Source organism: Saxophila tyrrhenica (assembly GCF_035928015.1).
Source record: "Saxophila tyrrhenica strain CCFEE 5935 chromosome Unknown scaffold_7, whole genome shotgun sequence".
NCBI lineage: Eukaryota > Fungi > Ascomycota > Dothideomycetes > Mycosphaerellales > Extremaceae > Saxophila > Saxophila tyrrhenica.
In genome coordinates, this window is record NW_027041739.1 from 964,614 (window position 1) to 985,749 (window position 21,136).

At 53.4% G+C, this 21,136-nt stretch overlaps 9 protein-coding genes across 9 annotated transcripts; 3 read left to right on the forward strand and 6 right to left on the reverse strand.

Annotated features, from left to right (window-relative positions):
• Positions 1-7: 7 nt before the first annotated feature.
• On the reverse strand, positions 8-1,392 carry LTR77_005097 (uncharacterized protein; the record flags this gene model as incomplete). Its single annotated transcript, XM_064802346.1, has 3 exons — positions 8-320; positions 371-953; positions 1,008-1,392. 3 exons carry the CDS (start codon positions 1,390-1,392, stop codon positions 8-10), a joined length of 1,281 nt encoding a protein of 426 aa, XP_064659707.1.
• Positions 1,393-1,641: 249 nt separating this feature from the next.
• Positions 1,642-2,558, reverse strand: LTR77_005098 (uncharacterized protein; the record flags this gene model as incomplete). The annotated part of the gene is made up of 2 exons (XM_064802347.1): positions 1,642-2,433; positions 2,493-2,558. The coding sequence occupies 2 exons, from the start codon at positions 2,556-2,558 to the stop codon at positions 1,642-1,644; spliced, it is 858 nt and encodes a 285-aa protein (XP_064659708.1).
• A 432-nt stretch (positions 2,559-2,990) lies between these two features.
• Positions 2,991-6,020, reverse strand: LTR77_005099 (uncharacterized protein; the record flags this gene model as incomplete). The annotated part of the gene is made up of 2 exons (XM_064802348.1): positions 2,991-3,942; positions 3,982-6,020. The coding sequence occupies 2 exons, from the start codon at positions 6,018-6,020 to the stop codon at positions 2,991-2,993; spliced, it is 2,991 nt and encodes a 996-aa protein (XP_064659709.1).
• A 925-nt stretch (positions 6,021-6,945) lies between these two features.
• Positions 6,946-9,936, forward strand: LTR77_005100 (uncharacterized protein; the record flags this gene model as incomplete). Its single annotated transcript, XM_064802349.1, has 9 exons — positions 6,946-7,370; positions 7,420-7,967; positions 8,015-8,598; positions 8,670-8,918; positions 8,983-9,102; positions 9,165-9,233; positions 9,302-9,406; positions 9,465-9,681; positions 9,749-9,936. The coding sequence occupies 9 exons, from the start codon at positions 6,946-6,948 to the stop codon at positions 9,934-9,936; spliced, it is 2,505 nt and encodes an 834-aa protein (XP_064659710.1).
• Positions 9,937-10,040: 104 nt separating this feature from the next.
• Positions 10,041-11,785, reverse strand: LTR77_005101 (uncharacterized protein; the record flags this gene model as incomplete). Its single annotated transcript, XM_064802350.1, has 2 exons — positions 10,041-11,249; positions 11,738-11,785. The coding sequence occupies 2 exons, from the start codon at positions 11,783-11,785 to the stop codon at positions 10,041-10,043; spliced, it is 1,257 nt and encodes a 418-aa protein (XP_064659711.1).
• Positions 11,786-12,080: 295 nt separating this feature from the next.
• On the forward strand, positions 12,081-12,487 carry LTR77_005102 (uncharacterized protein; the record flags this gene model as incomplete). The annotated part of the gene is made up of 3 exons (XM_064802351.1): positions 12,081-12,086; positions 12,137-12,314; positions 12,447-12,487. The coding sequence occupies 3 exons, from the start codon at positions 12,081-12,083 to the stop codon at positions 12,485-12,487; spliced, it is 225 nt and encodes a 74-aa protein (XP_064659712.1).
• A 189-nt stretch (positions 12,488-12,676) lies between these two features.
• Positions 12,677-15,665, forward strand: LTR77_005103 (uncharacterized protein; the record flags this gene model as incomplete). The annotated part of the gene is made up of 2 exons (XM_064802352.1): positions 12,677-13,242; positions 13,352-15,665. The coding sequence occupies 2 exons, from the start codon at positions 12,677-12,679 to the stop codon at positions 15,663-15,665; spliced, it is 2,880 nt and encodes a 959-aa protein (XP_064659713.1).
• Positions 15,666-16,147: 482 nt separating this feature from the next.
• On the reverse strand, positions 16,148-17,384 carry MNN9 (Golgi mannosyltransferase complex subunit; the record flags this gene model as incomplete). The annotated part of the gene is made up of 3 exons (XM_064802353.1): positions 16,148-16,168; positions 16,225-16,418; positions 16,475-17,384. The coding sequence occupies 3 exons, from the start codon at positions 17,382-17,384 to the stop codon at positions 16,148-16,150; spliced, it is 1,125 nt and encodes a 374-aa protein (XP_064659714.1).
• A 713-nt stretch (positions 17,385-18,097) lies between these two features.
• On the reverse strand, positions 18,098-20,875 carry LTR77_005105 (uncharacterized protein; the record flags this gene model as incomplete). The annotated part of the gene is made up of 4 exons (XM_064802354.1): positions 18,098-18,504; positions 18,569-19,689; positions 19,755-19,789; positions 19,862-20,875. The coding sequence occupies 4 exons, from the start codon at positions 20,873-20,875 to the stop codon at positions 18,098-18,100; spliced, it is 2,577 nt and encodes an 858-aa protein (XP_064659715.1).
• Positions 20,876-21,136: the final 261 nt, after the last annotated feature.

Consider the following 21,136-nt stretch of genomic DNA (forward strand, 5'->3'; position numbering starts at 1 on the left):
CAATCCTTCAGAAATCGACTTCCCGGATTCCAAAGTCGAACATGGCATTCGACTCCACAGACCTCTCATCAACAAGCTTCTTCGCCGTCTCGATACCAGCTGTCGGCACCTTATACTCGAATCGCTTCCCGGCAGCCGGCGTTCGCCCATCTGGCAACGCATACGGGAAAGGCAGATACTCAGGCATCAAACCCAGCTGCCGCAGGAGCGTCGCCTGGTCCCAGCCGATATGCTCATGATACAACCTGTCGCCTCGGATGTTGATCACGCCGGTGAAGGGGATCTCGACGTATTTGCCTGTGGGAGGAACACCAGGTAGACTGTTTGATATCAGCAGCTGCTTTTATCCCAAAGCAAAAGTTGAACTTACATCCAGTCAATCTCCTTATCATGAGTAAAGCTAAACACAAACTCGTCAATCACCCGATCGATCCCCACCGTCCTACTGACCAGCTCCAATGCCGTATCTGCAGGGTTATTGAACACAAAGTGATGTCGATAAAATTGCGTCAAGCTCGCCCGTCCGATACCTCCAGTAATAGTCGGTACGTGGTTCACATAAGGCTCCTGCACCATCGTGCCCATGGTCTTCTCTACCGCTCGCTCGCCGAACTCAAATTTGGTGTGCTCGTCCCAGATGGCTTCTAAGTCAAAGTACGGCCCGCCAGTGAGTGGCTTCAAGAAGGTGAGGGAACGTGTGTGAGAGACGGCTGCGGGTGCACTACGGAAGTTGTCGTGTGCTGGGATCGGGAAGTAGGGTGCTGAGTCTGGATATTCAAAGACCTTGACGTTGTCACCGGGAGGTTTGGCAAGGGCCGAGGCTGTTCCTGTGAAGTGCCAGAGCTGCGGCTTCACGCTGGGTATTCTCTGTGAGCCGTAGTTTGAGAGGGCAGCAATGTCATCTCGTTCGTCGATTGCACTGATCATCGCTGGATTAGAGGCAATATTGTACGCTGAAGTTGATCAGCTATGTTCCACGACTCCAAAGTACCTAGAGGTAGACATACATATAAGACCAAGTCTCTCAGTAGACTCGCATGTGTCCAGATCCTTCAGTGCGGTGACGGCGCTGTCGAGGTACGAGTTTTCCTTCCAGTTGGATTCAGAGACATCGTTTGCAAGTTGGATCTGAGCAACAGCATAGCCCTCTTCAGCCCACTTCTGAAGCGGTGGAGGATCGAGAGTCTTGTCACTCGTACTCAGATCGATGTCGTTAGGAAGTAGCAAGATGAGTCCAGGTCCAATGCCTTTGCGGGTCAGTGGCGGTTGGATGGTGCAGAAGTCATTGATCTTGTACGGTCGCGCTGATGGAAGGCAGATTGTCTCCTCTCCGTTGGTGCCGTTGGTATCTCCATTGGTGACGCCGTTAGTATGCCCGTTCATATCGTCCATGAAATGCCAAAGTCGTATTGCTATATGATGTGCAGAGGCGTCCGAGGCAAATGTGTGAGGGAGACTGGCTGAACTGAAGTCGATGATCACATGCAATCGAACAGCTTCTCTTTTCCAGATCTCACGAGCTACACGTTCCTATGATGGGAACCGATTTTGAACTGTTCCGAACTGGTGATCGTAGAATGGCTCAAATTTTAGAAGCGTCTATCGCATATTTACATCTAATGTATCATGAGACATCCAATATCATAACCTCGCCTTATCACCGCTCAAATCCAACCCAGTAATCTTCTCCAACTCCTTGACAGCAAGATCCGCCCTCCCAAGGTTGACCTTGATCGTCCGCATACCAAGCGATTTCGCCGTCTTAAGGTTCGTGCCAATATCATCCACAAACACAATATTCTCCGCCCTCACGTTCTGCGTCGCCCGCTGCGTCTTGACAAACTCATGCAATCGCGTTATGGCATACTGATAAATATCCGGCGCCGGCTTCCGCATCCCTACGTGAGCGCTTGATACGAAGACATCGAAAATGCCTTCCAGCCCTTTGCTCGCTTTGCCGTCTTTGGAGGAAGCATCGTAGAGCGGGTGGCCGGGTGGGAAGATGCTCGTGTTGCTCAGAGCGCCTAGCACCAGTTTGCCATCACTCTGGTCGGCGTGCTGTCTCAGCTTCTTCAACGCCGGGCCCATGTACGGATCCAGCTGGCGTGCTATCCGCATCATCTCGACATGCAGCCACTCGGTGTCGATTTCAGGCAATGGAGGTACACCGTAGTCGGCCACTCCGGGCTCGACACCTCCTTGCTGCTTCCGCTGCTCGGCGACGTATTTGGCGTAGTATGTGCGCCATCTCTTCTCATCTTTCAGGTCTTGCTTCCATTCCTCGAAGAACTGCTTGTCGGTTAGGAGCTCACCGCGCTCTAGCCGTTGCCATGCGCCGTTCGGGTTCGTTTGGGAGATCGTCCAGTTGACGAAGCCGAGAGGTATACCATTGGCCTTTTCGTAGTCGAGGATTGCTTGGAAGGGTGAGACAACCTGCCGGGTGGTGATCAATGTTGGTCGGGTGGAGACGCAGTACGATCGATGTAACTTACGCAGACACCCCCAATATCGAACAACAGTACCAGAGGACCCTTGCTACCTGCGTTAGGAGATGGCATCTTGAGTGTCGTCCCAAACAGCCTGTAAGTTTTGTTGTCTTTCGTCCACAATGACTTCTGCGGCATCGGTCTCTACGGAGCAACAGCCTCCACGGGAAGTGCGATCGATCAATCCCAAGATAGAGAGCGAATACTACGAAGCAATGGTCTACTCAGACCAGCCATTGTCATCTGCGCAGTTGTTTGTCGCGCCATGGTCGTAAGAGTTTGGGCAGAAGCTCTGATAGCCGCGGCAAGTTTCACCATGCCGACAGGCCGAAGAGTGCTGAGTGTGGACGGCTGTCACGTGCAAGGTGACGGCTCTTTGGACTATTGAGTTACACTGTGCATGATCTACATCGAATCGCTCAGGTCGCAGATCCGCTCGCTGAGAACCTCAAGTAAACGGTCTGTAAACTCCTTCAGCATCTGCCTCACAGAAGGCCGTATATCTCATTCTTCTCCATCGCCAGATCTGCTAGCCTCCCGCATCTCGTCCTGAAAAATCTCCCAGAGCTCGCTCTTAAGCTTCTCCTGTTCTGTCCTGCGCAAATCCCTTGTTCGCGCTGGATCCGTCGTGATCTGCGGTGCACTGCGCGGATCTGGAACCGCTGGATTGTCCGGCTCTTCGGGCTGGTCGAAGTATCTCACTCGCAGTGAGCTAGGCATAGTGCGAACTCTAGTGAGATTTTGAGTGTGACGCTGCGGCCTTACAAGAGGGCGTCGTCGGTCTGTTGCGCCCTGTTCGGGATCGACGTGCCTTACCACAATCATTTCTTCGTAGCGAATTGGCACAGGAGATTGTGGTGGCACCCCGTGAGAGGGCGGTGCTGGAGTCTTCTGGTCTGAAGTCAAGATCTTGCTCAACTTCTTTTGCGTGCTCCGCCCGGGTGTAGTAGGCGGCGCCGGTGGTGCTGGAGTCTGATCCGAAGCCAAGATCTTGTTCAACTTCCTTTGCGTCTTCCAATCTCGTGCAGGGCGCGAAGCCGGTGATGGCGATACATGGCTCGAACCTTCCTTCGCCGACAGTTCCTCCGCAGTCGCAGTCGGGACCAATTCTCGCAGACGTATCACTAGGCTTCCATCTGCTGTCACCACCCCAACCTTAGAAGCCTCTAGCGACTCTAGAAATTTCGCCGTCGTGCGCCACCACTGATTTCGCCCCAGAGTCGTCTTCTGTAGGTCCCGGGCTCTCTTCGCAGCAAGAACGTCGTACCTCGGCCGTAGATCATCCGCGTTGTCAATCAGTCCATGCGACGGGTTGCACAAATGCGCAAGAGCACTGCGGAGTCTCTGATGCTGTTCGGCAAACCGCACTACTAGCTCCTTTGAGATTGTGAAGTCCCAGTTGGGATTGCTCGGAAGTTTGTTGCGCACACTCTTCCGCCCAGAAAGACGTGCCGCGCTCTGGAATACCTGCTCGGCCTGCCGACCATGCAGTCACTTCTTTGACGAGGTTTCGTTGCCAGGTGATTGACTCTGCTTGGCATCTCCAAGATAGCGACTGGATGTCGAGAAAGACCTCTGGTTATAAAAGGGTCCATCCCCGTTGTAGAGATGTTGGTTCTGTTGTTTGACTCCCATTTTATGTGTGACGAATCGAGGTGGCGCCACTTTGCGAACGACATGACCAGATCGGGTGTGTTCTGGCTGAGCGGGCCCCTCCGGCGCCTTGGGCTGTGATTTGAACACACTACCCTCTTCCTGCGTTTCTGGACCATGGGAGTCTTTGAACCGCATTGGCTGCTTAGTGAAAGTACCGGAAGCAAATATCAGTGTTGAAAACGGTACATCTATCTTGGTCTGAGTGACCATTGCCGGCGTTCTAGAATTAGAAGGTGTGTCGATGGTGGCAGCTAAGCCTCCTTCAGACAGTGCGCCAAAGACGTCGTCGAAGTGATGAATCTCGGGTGCAGCGGCAGAGTCCGCGGGACCACCAGCCGGTGTCGGCATGGCATCCACGGAAGAAGGCAAGGAACCGAGGATGGTGCTTCGAGCCCGTTGCGACGCACTGCTCGATAGCGAAGGAGTGGCCAGCAAGCTGTCGTACTTTCGCTGTTCGTCGGAGTCCTCGATGTAAGCCGACGATGGCGGACCGATGAAGAACATGATGCTTTCACCCTCCTTCACGATCTCGCCAAGCGCAGAATTCTTCTCGTATTCCAGCTCGGAGTCCTTGGCCGGGGTGGTGAAGTCAGGCTCACTATTGGACATGTTCGTATTACCGGAGAAGTCCACATCCGGATCGAGACTCAGCAGCCCGGCTTTCTTGCCCCAACCACCACCACCGCTGAGAACTCGGCAGAGCCGTGCGCCGTAAAGCATCAACAGTCTCATCAGACCCTGCTGAAGGTCCTTTGGGTGTACAGGTCCAGGGGACAATATCCGTTGCTTCTTCCACAGCGGGCTTGAGCGGGCAAACGGGTCATCAGGGGCGCTGCGAGCGGCAAGATCGGATGGCAAAATAAGAGCCCAGACTTGGACGGGCTTAGGAGGGAGACTGTGCTCATCAAAGAAGTTCTTGACGGCAGTCTCCAATTCCGTCGATGCTGGTTGCGATGGCCCATGCGTGGGTGTAGCGGATGGTTCGTCGAAATCGGTGAGCGTGGAGGATAGGGTACGCACGATGTTGCCCATACAGTTGTGTACCGTTCTAGGTCGTGTGAGAGCTTTGAAGGGGAATTGCGGCCGTAGAATATTTGCAGAAGAGGTAAATGGCAATGGTAGTAGTTGCGCATCGAGCAGAGAAGGCTGACTGGATAGGACAAGGGTGTTTCCGTGGCCCCCATCAGGTACATAGAGCGCCGAAGTCATGGTCGAAATTTTGCCAGTGGAGAAGATCGTTTGCGCAAGCGGCATTTGAAGGTCGACTGTCTGTGGTCGTGATTTGAGCTCGGGACTAACACGGAAAGACACAGTCCCGGGTACCGATTGAGTCAGTTGTTTCGAAGAGGCAGTGTCTTGACTTTGGAGGCGGTGAGAGGAGAGCAAGGGCTCCTCGTCAGCATTCAGACAGGACATGTAGATGTACGCCATCCCCTCTGCTCCCGGATTTCCTCCATTACCCACAAAGTTGAGATCTGGTACACGATCGACCACCGCCGTTACCGTTCTCAGCTCTTTGTCATGTTGCCTACTCCCTCGCAACTCTTGAAATGCGCGCAGAGGCAGATCCGCGTCCAAGGCATGTCTGGCGAACGCCGGCGTGAGGAAGAGCGCCAGCAACGAGGGTCCATCTTTGCCACTTCCTTCTCGTGCTTGGCTCCTGGCATTACGAAGCTCCGCCAGAAGATGGTCGATTGTCGTCGACTGCGGCGAACTCGTCGTGATGGTTCCATGGCTCGCTGAGTTGGGAGATGGTGTCGTAGCGTCATTGCGACTGGACGTGGACTGCTGCCGCGACTGGGGCCCTTGTCGAAGCCCCAGTTTGGCCGATGGTTGGCATGGCTTTGCCCGCCATACGTGCTGCGGCCGGCGTAGCATCAGGTTGTGACCGTGGTGTTCAGGTCGACGATGTGAGGTTGAGATGTCTCGACCTCATCAAGCAAGCTTGAGCTCTGATTGGCTGTAGGCTGGGCCGCGCTACTGTATGTCCAGATCGCTCAAAATCGAGAACCTCGATCTCTCCAGCAACATGAGGGCATCTGGATCATTCCGAACTCCGAGAAGAGACTCGGGACGACGATGAGATGGTCTTAAGATGGCTCGACGGCTGCGATACCGCTTCTCCGTCTCGCAATATGATATCCACCCCTTGACGGAGACTGCTGTGCCCACTTCTACCACAGTAGCGAAAAAGGACAGGTGAGGCATATCGAATGGTCCCATCTGACCCTTTAACGCGTGCTTCATCGTTCAAATAGTACTATCAGGCTTTTTTTTTTTTTTTTTTTGCAAACTCAGGAAGAGTTGGGAGATGGAATCATCCAGAGATACCCACCCCCCCTTTCCGAGACGCTATGGCTGTACTACTGGAGAAGGAGAACCGGACGTGGGCGCCTGGTATAGTCGAAAGATGATAAGAGAGTGGCTGCAATGGCCCGCGGCAATCGTCAATGTTCTCGAGTGCAGTGTGACAGCTCAAATTGGCCGCCATGTCGCCGTTGTGGCGGTCACCAAAGCCTCCAGCAACTGCCACAACCGCCCTCGTCATCTCAAGATTGGGACGCAAGAGTATCTTTGGTGGAGAGCCCTACTATCTGATACGGCTCTGTTAGCCAAGCCAGCCGCGAAGAGCCCCTTGCAGGAGGAAGTTTGCACGTTTTCCATTCCGCATGCTAGGAACACGGCAAACCCAAGCGACATTTGTTGATTCTACCGCGGAACGTGGCTCGCGGCAACGGCGGTCTTGTTGCCCAATATGTGAACTTGCACACTACGACGAACATCCACCACGCATCGCTCCACCATGTCGCTCGCTTTCGTTTTTGCCAGCGTGCTTTTCGCGCAGTCACTCGCTCTCGATCCCCAATCGAACACCTGCCTACGGAGAACTTTGGCCGTATATACGAGCGCTTCGGAGACCTACGTCGTTACAGACCTGGGAACCACCAGCTTTGCGGCTCCACCATCCTTCTGCCCTAATGTTAGCGTTTCGACATCGACATCGACTGTGATCAGGCAGAACACCATCACTATCACCGAACAGAATGCGCCTGCAGAGCCATCACCAACGCAGTCAGATGATGGCGCGTCAACCGTGGCCGACGCTGGGTTCGAAGATGGAGACGCAAACCCGTTCAATACTTCTTCTTCGGGCCCGGAGGTCACAGCGCAAGTCGCTCAAGGAGGTCAGGGAATGCCGCTTCAACCATACGCTGGAGACAGCTTTCTGTGAGTATGCAGGGACGCCAGTGGAATATTGCGCTGACTTGGTCGCAAGTCTGATTACGTTCAACAACTCCGGTCCATCTGGCTCAAAGATGCGACGCCAGGCTCCAGCGCCGCTATTCTACAATGTCTCCCAAGGCTTTGCTGCAGTGGCCGGTAAACAGTACACGTTCAGTGCCTACGCTGCGGTAGCATCCAATGGTGGCTCAAGTCCAGACTGCTCTATCACAATCTGCGATACCAGCTCTTGCGGTGCTAGTGTTCCGATCACGAGCAGCTACTCGCAGTTTACCCACTCGTACAATGCGGTATCTTCCGACCCATCTGCGATTGCAATCTTCAGCATTACTTGCGCACAGTCTGCTTCAGTAGCACTGGACAATCTGGAAGTATCGACAGGAAGAGCTGCTTCTAATCCTGCTGGAACAACCGTTTTTCTGACATCCACCCTGACAGTCACACAAAGTCAGCGGACAGAGACTCTCACTCAGATGGCGACCGGACCGAACGGTGTCATCACCGCGACCACCGTAGTAAATGTGCCTCAGACACAGTACCTCAACTTGACTGGTACAGCAAGCTCGCTTTCTACCACTACAAGTAAGTCGCAATGCTGAGCAAACTGGGCCTCTGCTGACGCTTTCCAGCGACGATCACGAGGACTCTAAACTACACCACAAGCGTCGATCGCCCGTCCGTGGTCGTTGAGACGGCTTACGCCACTCTCACGCCTTTCGATCAGACCCACACGCTTCCGCAAGCGACCTATGTGGAGACATCGATCGTCTATTCGACTGAAGTGCAGACAAGCTATTTGACGATGACTCTCCCACAAGAGACTCAGAGCGTGCCATATACGCTTCCTGCCGAGACGCACACTCCGCCAGCGGAGACAACGATCGCGACCTTCACGCTCTCGCCTTCTCTCATCACTCGCTATATTACTCTGACGCCGCCACCCGAGACGATGCTGGTCCAGGTCACACCACCAGCAGCGACCCTGCCTCGAGCAACGGAGACATCAATTCCGCCAGCAGAGACCACAACCGCGACACTGACGCTTTCGCCGTCTCTAATCACCGAATTCATTACTTTGACTCCACCACCAGAAACGACGCTGGTGCAAGTCACTCCTCCGCCGGAGACGACGGTGTCCGTTCAGAGCGTTTATCAGAACGTGACACTGCCTCAAATCACAGAGACGTCACCACCGGAAACCTCATTCGTCACGGTAAGAACAGGCTTCTCCCTGGTCAACCAGATTCCGATTCTTGCCTGCTAACCAGACGTCTGCTTCATTAGGTGACATTGCCAGCGACTACAATCATCTCAACGGTTACAATCACCCCAACGCCGATCACTGAGTTTCGAACAGAAACTCTTCCAGCGGAGACCTCCATCGTTATCTCTACCGAAATCGGCACCACCGTTGTCGTACAGACGGAAACTCTGCCGCAGGCTACACAGACGAATGTCGAGACGACCACCGAACCACCAACTACGATCCTGGCTGCGACCACAGAGCTGCGGAATATCACGTATACTACTGCTGTAAGTCTTTGGAACATTGCTACCTAACAGGCTTGTGTGGCTATCTTGACTGACATTTTCGCAGCCAATGGCACCAGCATCTGACGCACCGCCTCCACCGCCCGCCGTGGCTTTGGCTTCGCCGACTCCCATCATCGCTGGAGCGGACGTCCCAACCTATGGAGTGGACGATGATGTATACCCGGTAGGGCAACTACACACTATGCCGATCACTCAACCTGCGGAAATACTGATGAGACTGCGCAGATCACCCTACCATTCCCGGTCACCATGTACGGGCAAAGCAACTCCCTGCTCTACGTTACATCAAATGGGGTAAGGCATACTACTCTTCATATTCGAACTAATTCTTGCAGAACATGTATACTGACACACAGACACAGGTCATTAGCTTTGCGAACTCATATGCATACAGTAATACTCCAATGCCTGCGGCCCCTTGGTCCGCAGCGGCAGTCCTAGGCTTGTGGAGCGATCTTTACATCTACGTGAGCAATCACCACCAACGGTGCCTCAGAGGGAACAACGACTAATATCAAACCCCAGCAAAACACTGACCAAGGCATCTACTATCAAGTCGACGGGGCGTCGCCAAATCGCCAGGCAACATTCGAGTTCTACCTCTCGCACATCAGCTCAACGTGCCAGTACTACCACTTCCTGATCAAGTTTTACGAGAATTTGCCGAACTTTGTCAACGTCCAGTACCTCAACGTCAGCGACAATGGCGGGCATGAGACCGTGGGAATTCAAAGTGGAAGCGGTGAGTGCATATTTCCATTGCGTACGATCGCCAAAACTTGTGGATATTTGCTGATTATTATTGCCAGGATTCGGGAACAAGTTCGTACAGCTGTCGTATAACCAACCGGTGGTTTACCCAGGGATGGACTTGCTCTACTATACTGAAGGCGGCACCAATGGCAATGGCGTGATCATTACGAACAACCCTGGAGATTCAAATAGTCCCGTGACGGACTTTAATCGGAACGATTGTGTGGGAAGGGGTAACTACTAGAGGTTATCGGTGTGGGAGTGAGGATCTCGACTAGTTGTTGTTTTGTGAAATCGAAATAGGCAGCTTATGCAGTGCGAAATCCATCTCATTTGCATCTAGTCTTTCTACAGACGACTCTCGTTTCTCAAATGCACACGCTTATCAAGATACACTCGGGCCTCATCCGGCGGCATAGGAGGTAGCGTCGGGATCTCTTCCTCTTCCAGCTTACTGGCATCGTACCCAAACAACCAGTCCTTCCGCTTGCTCCAACCCCAGAATATCGGATTTGTTTCGTCGTCCTGGGCCATCATTCGATCTCGTTCATCTCGATATGGACCATCATACAGGTGCAACCATTCCTGAAGCACTCTAGTGTTACGGGCGACGTATGTTGTCCGCGGCTTGCGTACTCGCTCGTACGTTTGCAGAGCCCCTGGTATATTTGAACTTCGACGGAGGGCTGCGGCAAGGGCAGCAGCGTCTTCTGTGGCTTGGGCCGCGCCTTGTGCCATATACGGCATCATGGGGTGACAGCCATCGCCCAGTAAACACACCTTACCACTCTCACCCACCCAATGATCGAGTGAATCAAAGTCGGCAAGCTTCCATTTAAGATATTGTCCCGTCATAGCGCACAACTTCTGAACCTCTGGACACCAATCTTTAAAGCGCTCGACCAGCTCACTATTGCTGCGTGCAGACTTCCACACGTGTCCTTCATCAGGCAACGGCTCGCCCCGATCAGAAGAATGCGTAACGTCAATGATGATGTTGTAGAGCTCGCCATCTCGAAGCGGGTAACCTACAGCGTGGCCTTCTGGTCCCATCCAGTGCACTGCCCATGGATTTTGGACCAGATGGGCCATGTCCGGGTCGACGAGAAGAGGTTTCGCCGGCACAAGGATGCGGTAAGCCACGTCGCCGGTGTCTTGCGGTGGGAGAGGACGGCCGTTGATCCTATCGCGCACAGCGGACTTGATGCCATCGGCGCAGACTATGAGGTCAGCCGTCAGCATTTCCCCGTTTGCCAGAGAGACGGAGGGGGCGTCCAAGTCGTATCCGGCAACTCTGCAGTCCATCCTCAGCTCGATCTTTGGGCTACGCTGTGCTGTCTTCGCAAGCAGCTTGACCAGATCCGCTCGATGTAGGAAGTAGTACGGAGCTCCATATCGACTCCTCATGTCATTGTATGGGACAGACAGTAGTACATTGCCCTTCCAGTCCACGAATCTGTTACCCATAGATGGTATCTTCGACACATTGCTAAAATCGACGCCCCAGGAATTGCTGAGCTTGAGTGAGTTTGGTGGTATGCGGATGCCAGCACCAACCTACAGACTATTCAGTACAGCGTTCGTAAAGTGCCTTGTACGTGAGGTACTTCTTCAAATGATTTAGCAGACTCCAACACTGTCACATTGTGGCCGTCATTGGCGAGAGCAAGTGCGGTCTGTAAGCCCCCGATACCTGCACCTACTACAATGACTTCGAGCCTATTCATTTCGTATGTATGATCGAGGTCATGGATGAAGAGAATCCATTGATACGCAGGACTGATCTATCTCATTGATGATCGTCTCTTCTCCGCTCGGCATTGCTGTCCCGGGACGGTCGGCCATGGGAGCCGGTGTCATGTTCCGCCCCCACGGTCGGTATCCTGGCCTGATATCTACCTTCGCGGCCATGATGAGAGAGTCGTTGTACGAAGTGGCAAGGAGAGAGCACTACTGTCGCTGACGCTTTGGCATCAGACGACAGACCCGAATTTTGGCCGACGCTCTTCCCCGGTGACTGCACCTCTTCTATCCTTCTTCCGTACCTTGAAATACCATCCTCTCGGTGATTTCACGGCGGGCTCCATCGGCATGTTGACATGCTCACTTAAAGACTCCCGTAGACTCCCATACCGCAACAATGAGTACGCAGATAGGACCGTGTCCGGCGCTCGAGATCCGGACGAATGAGGTTGGGCATGAGCTGCAGCTTGTATACAAGTAGCTCAGCCTTGTTGCTGTGCCTTTCCTGGTGCACTCGAGAGTCTCTCAATCATCACGCTCTATAGACAAGACCTCCTTTGATGTCCTGTGGCATCCTAGAAGCTACCTATGGCTCGTTGACGTAGTCGAGGATCCCCCCGGGCTTCCGCCAGGCGCGCACTCACCATGGCCGTCAGTCGTCAAACCCTATACCAATTTTGAGCTTGCCTGACCTTCTACAGGGTAAACATCGGCAGTCTGAGAATGACAAGGTTCGCGGCGACAGCGGCAACCTTGAGAGGTTGCACAGCAATGTCAACCCTGGTGCGAACTCCAACACGGGCTTGGGGACCCAGAGAAACCAGCAAATGTATGGTGCAGGACCGATGTGGAATATAGAGCACTATCATGCTGCACAAGGTATGCTCAGCGGATGACTGGACCCGGGCTGGCTTCACGAAAAGCAGGTCTTCAACCTGAGCATGCTCTTCTGTAGCATGATACCATATAATCGATTGGAACTGCAGGGATCGTTCTGACCTACTTTGGCAGGCACATCCGCCAACGAAGCGGGACGCCAACAGCAGGCTTAAGGAATCGTCAAATGGCTCGGAAACAGCAGCTTCAATGTTTCGCCCAAGGTCCGACAAGCACGCGGCACACTGACTTGGTTCTTTCAACACCAGATTTACACATCCTGGGTGACCGCCCCAGCTTCTGCTACAGTGCTGCAAGGTAATGTCGGTTGCGGAAAGACTACTCTTGTCCATGCCATTGGCGACATGCTTCACAGGACAGTGGGAGCATCAGGAGCTCAGATAATCACCTACTACTGTGGAATCTCCCGTGCTTCTGGAAGCTGCTTGGAAGATTTACTACGGCATATTCTGGTTGGTAGTATCACTACCTCGAGCGTACCCCCTCCGCTCCTCAGCCTCTTCGAACGCCATAATATTTACATCACTCCACGGCGGCCCTCAGTGGAGGATCTCGAGACAACTGTGCTGGACATACTAGGTGCAGGAGGAGCAGAAGTTTATCTCGTGGTTGATGCTCTAGACGAAGTGGTCGATGCAGAACGAGTGGACGTTGTCGACTTCCTCCTTCAGCTCGCTTCGCGAAGCATTGATACTCTACACTTGCTTCTCGTCAATCGGTCTGGCACGTTCTTGCGACGTCTCCAAGCCAGCAAGTTCTGGAAGTTCGATACTATCCCAAAAGATCAAGTCCAACAAGATATCGCTCGCTTCGTCAAAGACAACATTCGCAGACACGACAACTTGGATGCACTTGAACCCGAATTGCAGGCAATGATACTTGGTAGACTAGCAGGTCACCATAACGACCAGTAAGTAGCGCACCCATTGCTTGCTAAAAGTGTGCTCACGTCACTGCCACAGATTCAGATGGGCCAGCCTTCAGTTGAACCGTCTTTCGCGTCTGTCACTCGTAACTAGGACCTCAGTCGGCTCCGCGCTAAGAACACTGCCGAAGGATCTGAATGACACCTATGAGCACATACTTCTCGAAGTCGACAAGACCTCGGAGGATGATGGCGGTTTCTCCGTTCGGTGTGCAACGACATCCCTCCGCGTTCTAACCTTCGCGTGGCAGCCCTTATACGTGGAAGAGTTTCTCGACCATGTGGCCATGACGATTTTTACATCTGGAGACATGACAGACGAGTGGCAGAGCTGTCGTATTTCGCCAGTTGACCTCTTGCGACTGTTGCCCGGCATGGTCCATTTATCACCAGAACCCGACTGGACCTCCTTGCGCTCCTTGCCGTCTCAGACTCATCTCGTCTCTCTCGAGCACTTCTCAGTTAGAGAGTATCTAACAGGTATGGGCATCATGTATAGCTCAGCTAGACGTTTTGCCCTGGAGAGCTCACTCGCTCATCGCGCCATGGCTGAAGCATGCATATTGTGCGTGGGTTGGACGTACTTCACCTGGAATGCCAGGCTGCGAAAGTCTCCGCTCACAAGCGCCGCCCAGCTTGGTATGCCTCGTATGGAGTATGATTGGGTCTATTGGGCTGCCCACCTTGAACGATCTGCGAAGAGCGACACCAAGATCGAGGCTACAAATGCTACTACGCTACTCAGTGAGCGCCGGACTGATATTGAAGCAATTCTTGAAGCCGCCGTCAGCAGAGGCAGTTTACCAGACGCGACTGGCGATGGTTACGATACTTTCCGCCAAGCGTTGAACACACCGCTCTACTCTTCACAGATCGCCTTCATACCACTTAGCAAGACTGCTTCTGAGAGGCTACCAATCATACATCAGAGGTTAGACCCCGACCATTTCAGACTTCTGGAGCTAGCCGGACAGAGATTCCCGCAATCGCCGTTATGTGGCAGCCTATTCGTATTTCGCATTCACGCGCCTCCCAAATACGCTGCGCTTTCATATTCGTGGGGCGCAGGTCATGCTTCGAGTTCGATCTTCATTTCCAGTGTGCGGCATTCGATTGGAGGAAACCTCAGCAAGTTTTTACAAGCCGTCTCCCGCAATGAAAGCCACTTGGGAAGGTACGTCTGGGCGGATGCCCTGTGTATCGATCAAGCGAACATGGCGGAAAAGTCGGTTCAAATTAAGCTCATGCCACACATCGCTCGCAATGCTGCAGAAGTCATCGTCGGTCTTGGTCAAGCACCGGGCCCAGAAGAGCGCTGGCTCCTTGATGGCATGAAACGCACGGCTGGGTCCGTCGTGGTCACGCAATCTCGGCCAACTCTACAGACCAAAGCAGCAAATGTGATTCTTGCATTCCTCCAACGAAGATGGTTCTCACTCACATGGACGCTACCTGAGCTCTTGGAAGCGCGAGCGGTGTCATACGTCTTCGAAGATGGTGTATCAGTCGCAAGCCGCGAGATGAACGTGCTATTTGAGAATACTTTGGACCTCTGCTCATTCCTGGATGGAGCTGACGAGAGCCATGAAGCGGTTGCGTTTTTGACAGACCCATCTATGTCGTTGCAAGTTTCTTCCCAATCCTCACATTCTTTCGTTAGCGCCAGCTGTAGGTGGGATTTGGCAAGACTTTCACGAGACAGGAAACAGCTGGAAGCTACTCAACTTCTCTATGGTACTAGGTACCGCCAGTCTTCCGAGCCTCGCGACCGCTTTCTCGCTTTGTTCGAAGTCGAGGCAGCTCGATTACCTCAGAACAACTTCGATTACTGGTGGAAAAGCTTCGATTACCGGTGCGATCATTCCCTAATAATGGAAGACTTTGGCTTTTTCCTGGCATCAGAGTACGGTATCCTCGGCCTCATGGCCGAAGCCAGTGAGCCGCCTGACGACGCAACACGCACATCGTTGTCCTGGGTCTCGGTGATGACCATGCCCAAACCGAGAAGCTTCATTCCACTTCTGTTCAATAACCTTCACACTGTGGAGGAGAGCCTTTTCATGGCAGGTGGCTACTATACCAGACAGTTTGACTGGCCGCACAGAAGAGCCTTGTCTACACGAGGCAAGCTCATGGCAACCATTGAGCACGAGTCCGGCGGCCTGACAGACAGAATGAAACACCTTGAGCTGGAGGTCGTGGAGCGATACAAGACTGGCAGACACATCGCTTACTGTTCCGGCGGCCGTCCGATAGCACTCGTTCCCAAACGCGCTCGCAAGCATGACCAAATTTATATCCTTCCTGGGTTCCGTGTGCCGTACGTCTTACGAGCCAACAACCATGAGTCCAAGACGATCCAGGGCCAGCCTCCACAATCGAATTACACCTTCGTTGGTGAAGCGTGAGTCCGGCGCTCCGCCGCGAAAACACAACATGCTGACCATGAGTTCCTCACAGCTATGTGCCGGGATACATGCACGGCGAAGCGCTCGGGTCTGAGGAAGAAGTGGCCCAGCTACCTTTCATTGACATTTCATAAGCGGAGTGGCAACGGAGCATCTTCCATTCTCGTTAGATTGAGCGAGATTGCGACTGGTACTGATGCACATTGGGATCAGAACATCTCAATCCAGATTATAAAACATACAAGTGCGCTACATATCGCTCCCGCAGCTCTTCGAAAGCTTTCGACCAGTTCCGCATACGTCGAGATCCAACTCTCCTTCCTATGTCCCTGTGCTATGCACCCTCGCCCACGGTCAAAACAGACCACCCAAGCAAAGCCGGTGAGCGCCTCCCACCAAGAACTCCAGTGACACCTGATCATTCATGCCCGTATCGCCTGGTAAATAGGACTGGCATCACATTGCTCGCTTCATCGCTGTTTCTATTCGTTGTAATGGTACACCTGCAGGCAGGCATTAGTACCAAAGTAACAAGAGGTAGTGGGGAAGAAGAGCTCACGAAATAATTAGGTAACCCATAACTCTTCCACCCTAACCGATGCGCCATCTTGGCAAATCCTTCCGTCTCAATCAAGTGATAGAATGGGAAAGGAGGGAACATCGCTCCGTCACGATGAACCTCCGCTTTCACTAACAAAGCCGTCCCGCCAACGCCGTCCAGGTCGACTTCGGCTCTAGGATCGGATGTGGGATCTGCCATCAACGTCAGCATGTCTCTTATGTAGCAGTATGGAAGAGTGGGAACGTACCACCCATATAAGCCATCAAACTTCGAAACGTAGCCATCTCCGCATATCCCTCCAGCAGAATCTCGTCCGGTCCCATCTGCTCAGCCAGCCCCTGCGCCGTAGCTGAATCCTGCCAGCTGTTGAAATCGTATGGCCGTGTCATCCACGCTTCTTCCTCCTTGTTGTAGTACCGCTGAAAGCAGTTCGGTACGATGACCGGCTTGTTGTGACTTGCAAGGTCTTGGATCAGGGATGCCGGTGTCTCGATGATGTCTGAGTCTAGCCATAGCACCCAGCTGGTCGTCGGACCCAAGGTGGTGAAGAGTAACGAGTTGCGGGCGCGGGACATCGCCGCCCGTCGCTCCTTCTGCACTGTCAGAGCATGACGATCTGCTTCAGCCTGAGCTGTTATGGGCTCCGTGTCCTGGCGGAGAATGGTAATGCTTGCGAATCGATCTTTATTGCTCGGGTGTTGCGTCTTTTGTATTCGCTCTTGTAACTGCTGGGTCGCTAGATTGCCTTCTCGTCCTTTGGGAATAATGAAACCCAGACTTATGAGATCATGCGGGTAGCTCAGTTTGCAGAGGTTGTCCCAGTACTCCTGATAGAATCTGGCCAGAGGCGTCAAGATCAGAATAGTCTCGTGGTTCTCGATCGGAGTGCTGCTGGTCGTGACATTATTCATCTGGTAATGTACCACAGGCGGTGGCGCGGGAACCTCATCTGGTCCTAATTTTGCAGGTTTTATGAAGGGGAGAGAAGGTGGAGAGAGGGCATTGGAGGCAGCTTGTTTGCTGTGTATGAGCTGTTTGGGGGCGTTCGGGAAGGAAGGAATGCTGGTGCTGTCGCCGAAGAAGAAGTAGAGGAAGAAGATGCAGAGGATGCCGGCGAGGATGTAGGTGATTGTGCTGTTGCGCCGGACTGGTGGCATGGTGGTGTATTGGGTGGCTGAACACTGCGCGTGCATTAGTCTTGGATCCAAAGGCCACGCTGCGTTGCATGGCACTGTGGGCTGTCTGGCGCATCTATCGAAGCGTATGGAGGAATAGCGTACCCAGCCGAGTGCTTGACGGCGCTCCCACTCCTACTCTCCTGTCCAAATGCTCCCTCTGGCTCTCACACGGCGTATAACCTGCGGCCGACGTATCATACCCAGCTCGTCACCTCCGCGACTGCATCCTCTTGTGTCGGCGTAGTGTAGATAGGTGGCGGTGGTGGTGTCGTCGGCGTGCTTGGGGGCGGATATGTGTGGATGGCTTGCGCAACGTGGAATTCTTAGATCGAGACCAAAGCTGACGCCAAACTCAATCTAAGCTTTTGTGGCTGCGGGAGTGCCGTACGCTAGCGTTTCAGATGTGACAGGGCTGAGGATATCGAAGTGAATGTCTTTTGGACGTCACACTCGAGGCTACGGAATACATACCCACACGGTCATACTGGCAAGTCGATGCTGCTCGAAAACTCTGCTTGGAGCAGCTAACTACACTACGTTCGATCTCGAGTCGGGCCTTCCCAATGAGCGAGAGAGGAGGTGACACGGACGCCGCACCTTGCATCGAAGCACCTAGGAACTGGACGACACTATCCTACTCTATCTTACACTGGTCCGTCGTCGCGGTAAAAATACACTGACCAGAATCACGATCATCCTTCCTGGCCTTTCCCTCCCTCTCCTCCACCCACAGAATTCCGCTTAACCAACCTCTCCAACCGATCAACCATCTCCTCCGTCTTATATGGCTTACTGATAACATCATCCATCCCGCTCTCAATCATCGCATCCGTCTGCTCGGTCCTCACATTCGCCGTTAGCCCCAGAATCGGCACTTTCGCCACTTCGCCCTTCTGCTCCATTTGTCTTATCTGCCTGGTAGCGCTGCTGCCGTCCAGCACTGGCATATGTTCGTCCATGAGGATGATGTCGAGGGCGGTGCCGTCGGCTCCAATAGCTTTGACGGCTTCGACGGCTTCGCGGCCATTATTGGCGGTGGTGACGCGGAAGTCGCGGGCTTCGAATTTGCGGCGGAGGACTTTTTGGTTGATGATGTTGTCTGTGAGCGGTCAGCAGTTGTCCAGAAGTGGACCGACACGCATTGCACAGGGAAGTAGACTTACCCTCTACAAGAAGAACATGCGTCTGTCTGCTGGATGGCGACGCCGCTCGTGAAGCTTCAGTATTTGCAGCTTCGCCCGCACCATCTAGCTTTGCGCCGGACCCTGCATTCTCCTGCTGAGCAGACTTTTCCTCCTGCCTGTCTGGAACTTCCTGGGTGGCCGATGGCTGTGACTTAGATCTTTCCTCCAGATACATCGTATTCAACGACTGGGCTGACGTTTCCGTGTTCAGCTCGCCGGGCGGTGCTCTGTTAGGCACTTTGATGTCCTCTTCTGGTTGTGCATCCTCCGACTGCGTGCTCTCTTCCGATGCGTCTTCGCTTTCGTGCGTCGAATTAGACATGTTGTCCAGTCCACATCTTCTCACCTTGAAGAAGAAGCCGAACGTACTTCCCTCGCCCTCTACAGAAGACACGCCAATTTCGCCACCATGCAGCTGGCATATCTTGCGGCAGATGTTTAGTCCCAAGCCAGACCCACCATAGTTCGCCTCCGTCTTGGGCGTGGCCTGGTGGAACCGCTCGAACAGCCGCTTCTGCCCCTCATTGTTGATACCGATACCAGTATCCTTCACGGCAACCATAATGTACAATGGGTCACCCTCGCCCCAATCCGCCTGCTCGGTCATGTCCATCCGCTTGGCTGTTTCCGGAGGTTTGAAGAAGACGACGTCTGGTGGGTACGAGGCCGGCGAACTGTAGCTAGCAGCGATCCGGACTTGGATCTTCTTTTCTCCGTCTTTGCGAGCGGTGAATTTGATGGCGTTAGAAAGTAAATTGACAAGCACTTGTCCGATACGAGACTCATCAGCCATAACTTGCTCCACGCTGCAGTCTTTATAAGCATCATCGACGCGGTAGTCAAAGCCCATTTTCTGCTTTCGAAACTCGGGATGAAACATTTTCATCGTACTTGCGAGCTGTCGACTCGGCCGACAGGCTTTGGGTCGCAAAAGTAGCATGGAAGCGTCGAGTTTGCTAAAGGATAGCACGTCGTCAACTATATTTCTTTGATGCTGCAGACACAAGTGAATGGTCTCGAGTGATTCTCTGATTTGGCCGACGCTGGTGATAGTATCGTTGCCTTTGAGGGCTTCTTCGATATCCTCTGCACAGTGTACTCTAAAAGGTGGATGTCATCGTCAGCATACGCCAAATGGAGACCTCTCGACGGAGGAATGACATACATAGCTGAGAGAGGGTTGCGGATTTCATGCGAGATCTGTATGAAAAGAAGCGGGTCAGCTATGTTCTAAAGCTCTCCTTAAGACCAAGGAGATCAGAGGAGACCTACCATGTCAATGAACTTCTCCTGCTGCCCCTTCCGTTCTAGGGCTTCCTTTGCTGCTTCCCGTTCTGCAAGCTCTGCGCTCTTTTCAGAAGTGATGTCGACAATGCTACAAACGAAACCACCATACTCTCGTAGGCTGACGTGCTCCAGGTTCTCATCACCCAGCGGCATGAGCAGTAGCAGACGCCAGGGGTGCTTCTGGCCTAAAGCTCTGAACTCTGTCCGTAGCTGTTTCTGGCTATCGAATGCGTTCTGGTAGGCTTCCATCACACGATCGTAGTCGTCCGGATGAATACTCTGCGGCCATGCTTTGAAGTCCTGGTCGTCACCCTGGTGTGTCGTGAGTTCGTAGAACTGCTGGTTGACGAAGATTGCATTGGCCTTTGGATCTAGAATGGCCAGCCCGGATGGGAGCATCTCGGCAAAGCGGTGGAAGAACGGATGCTGGTCAAGCGGGACCTTATCACCAGATTGGCCAAGCTTTGACATGTTCAAAACATGATGGTCTGATGGCTTGGCGTGAGACTCTTCGATTTCTCGATCGGTGTCGTAATTTGCTTGTATCTTGGATCCCGATTTTTGGCCTGTGAGTAGCTGTGCAAGCACGCCGACTGCCTTTGCACCGTCATTCGCATCGCCAAATAGAGGACTGAGGAGAACTGTATGAACCTCGCCATCTTCGAGGAAGTGTCGGCTCTCAATCCTCTTTGGTTCGCCTCCATGTAAAGCAGTGTCCACGGCATGCCACGCATCGGCTCCGAGACGGCCCCTCTGTGGTTGACCCTGCTGGACTCCTTTCCTGGCGGCCGCGTTGCACCACGCAGAATTCGCAAGCAATATCAACCGGGCTTTCCAAAAGACAGCCGCAGGATATGGGAAGGATGCTGCCGTCTGTGCGTGTGCTTGTAAGGATGTCGGCCATTTGCTCGGAGTGCCGAGTGGAGAGGCCTTCCATACATCCTCGTGCTCTGCGGGGAGTGGACACCGATACTCCTCGCCACCAGCTCCTGGGGTCATCGCAGCGCACTTGTGTGCTGGATGTAGACAGGCGATCCTGTTCGCATGTAGCTCCCGTTGCTGGGCAGGAAGAGATGCTGTAAATGCTCTAACTTGCCGCAGTAGCAGAGGCACATGTAGCAGCAAGCCGATCGGATCGAAAGTCCATGGGCAAGGCCAGTTCAACCAGAAGTGACGTCGTCATGACTCTCTGCTGCGGCCGAGCGATAAACGAGAATCCAGCCATCTTCCAATCAATGTAGCCAGAGGATCTACATCTGT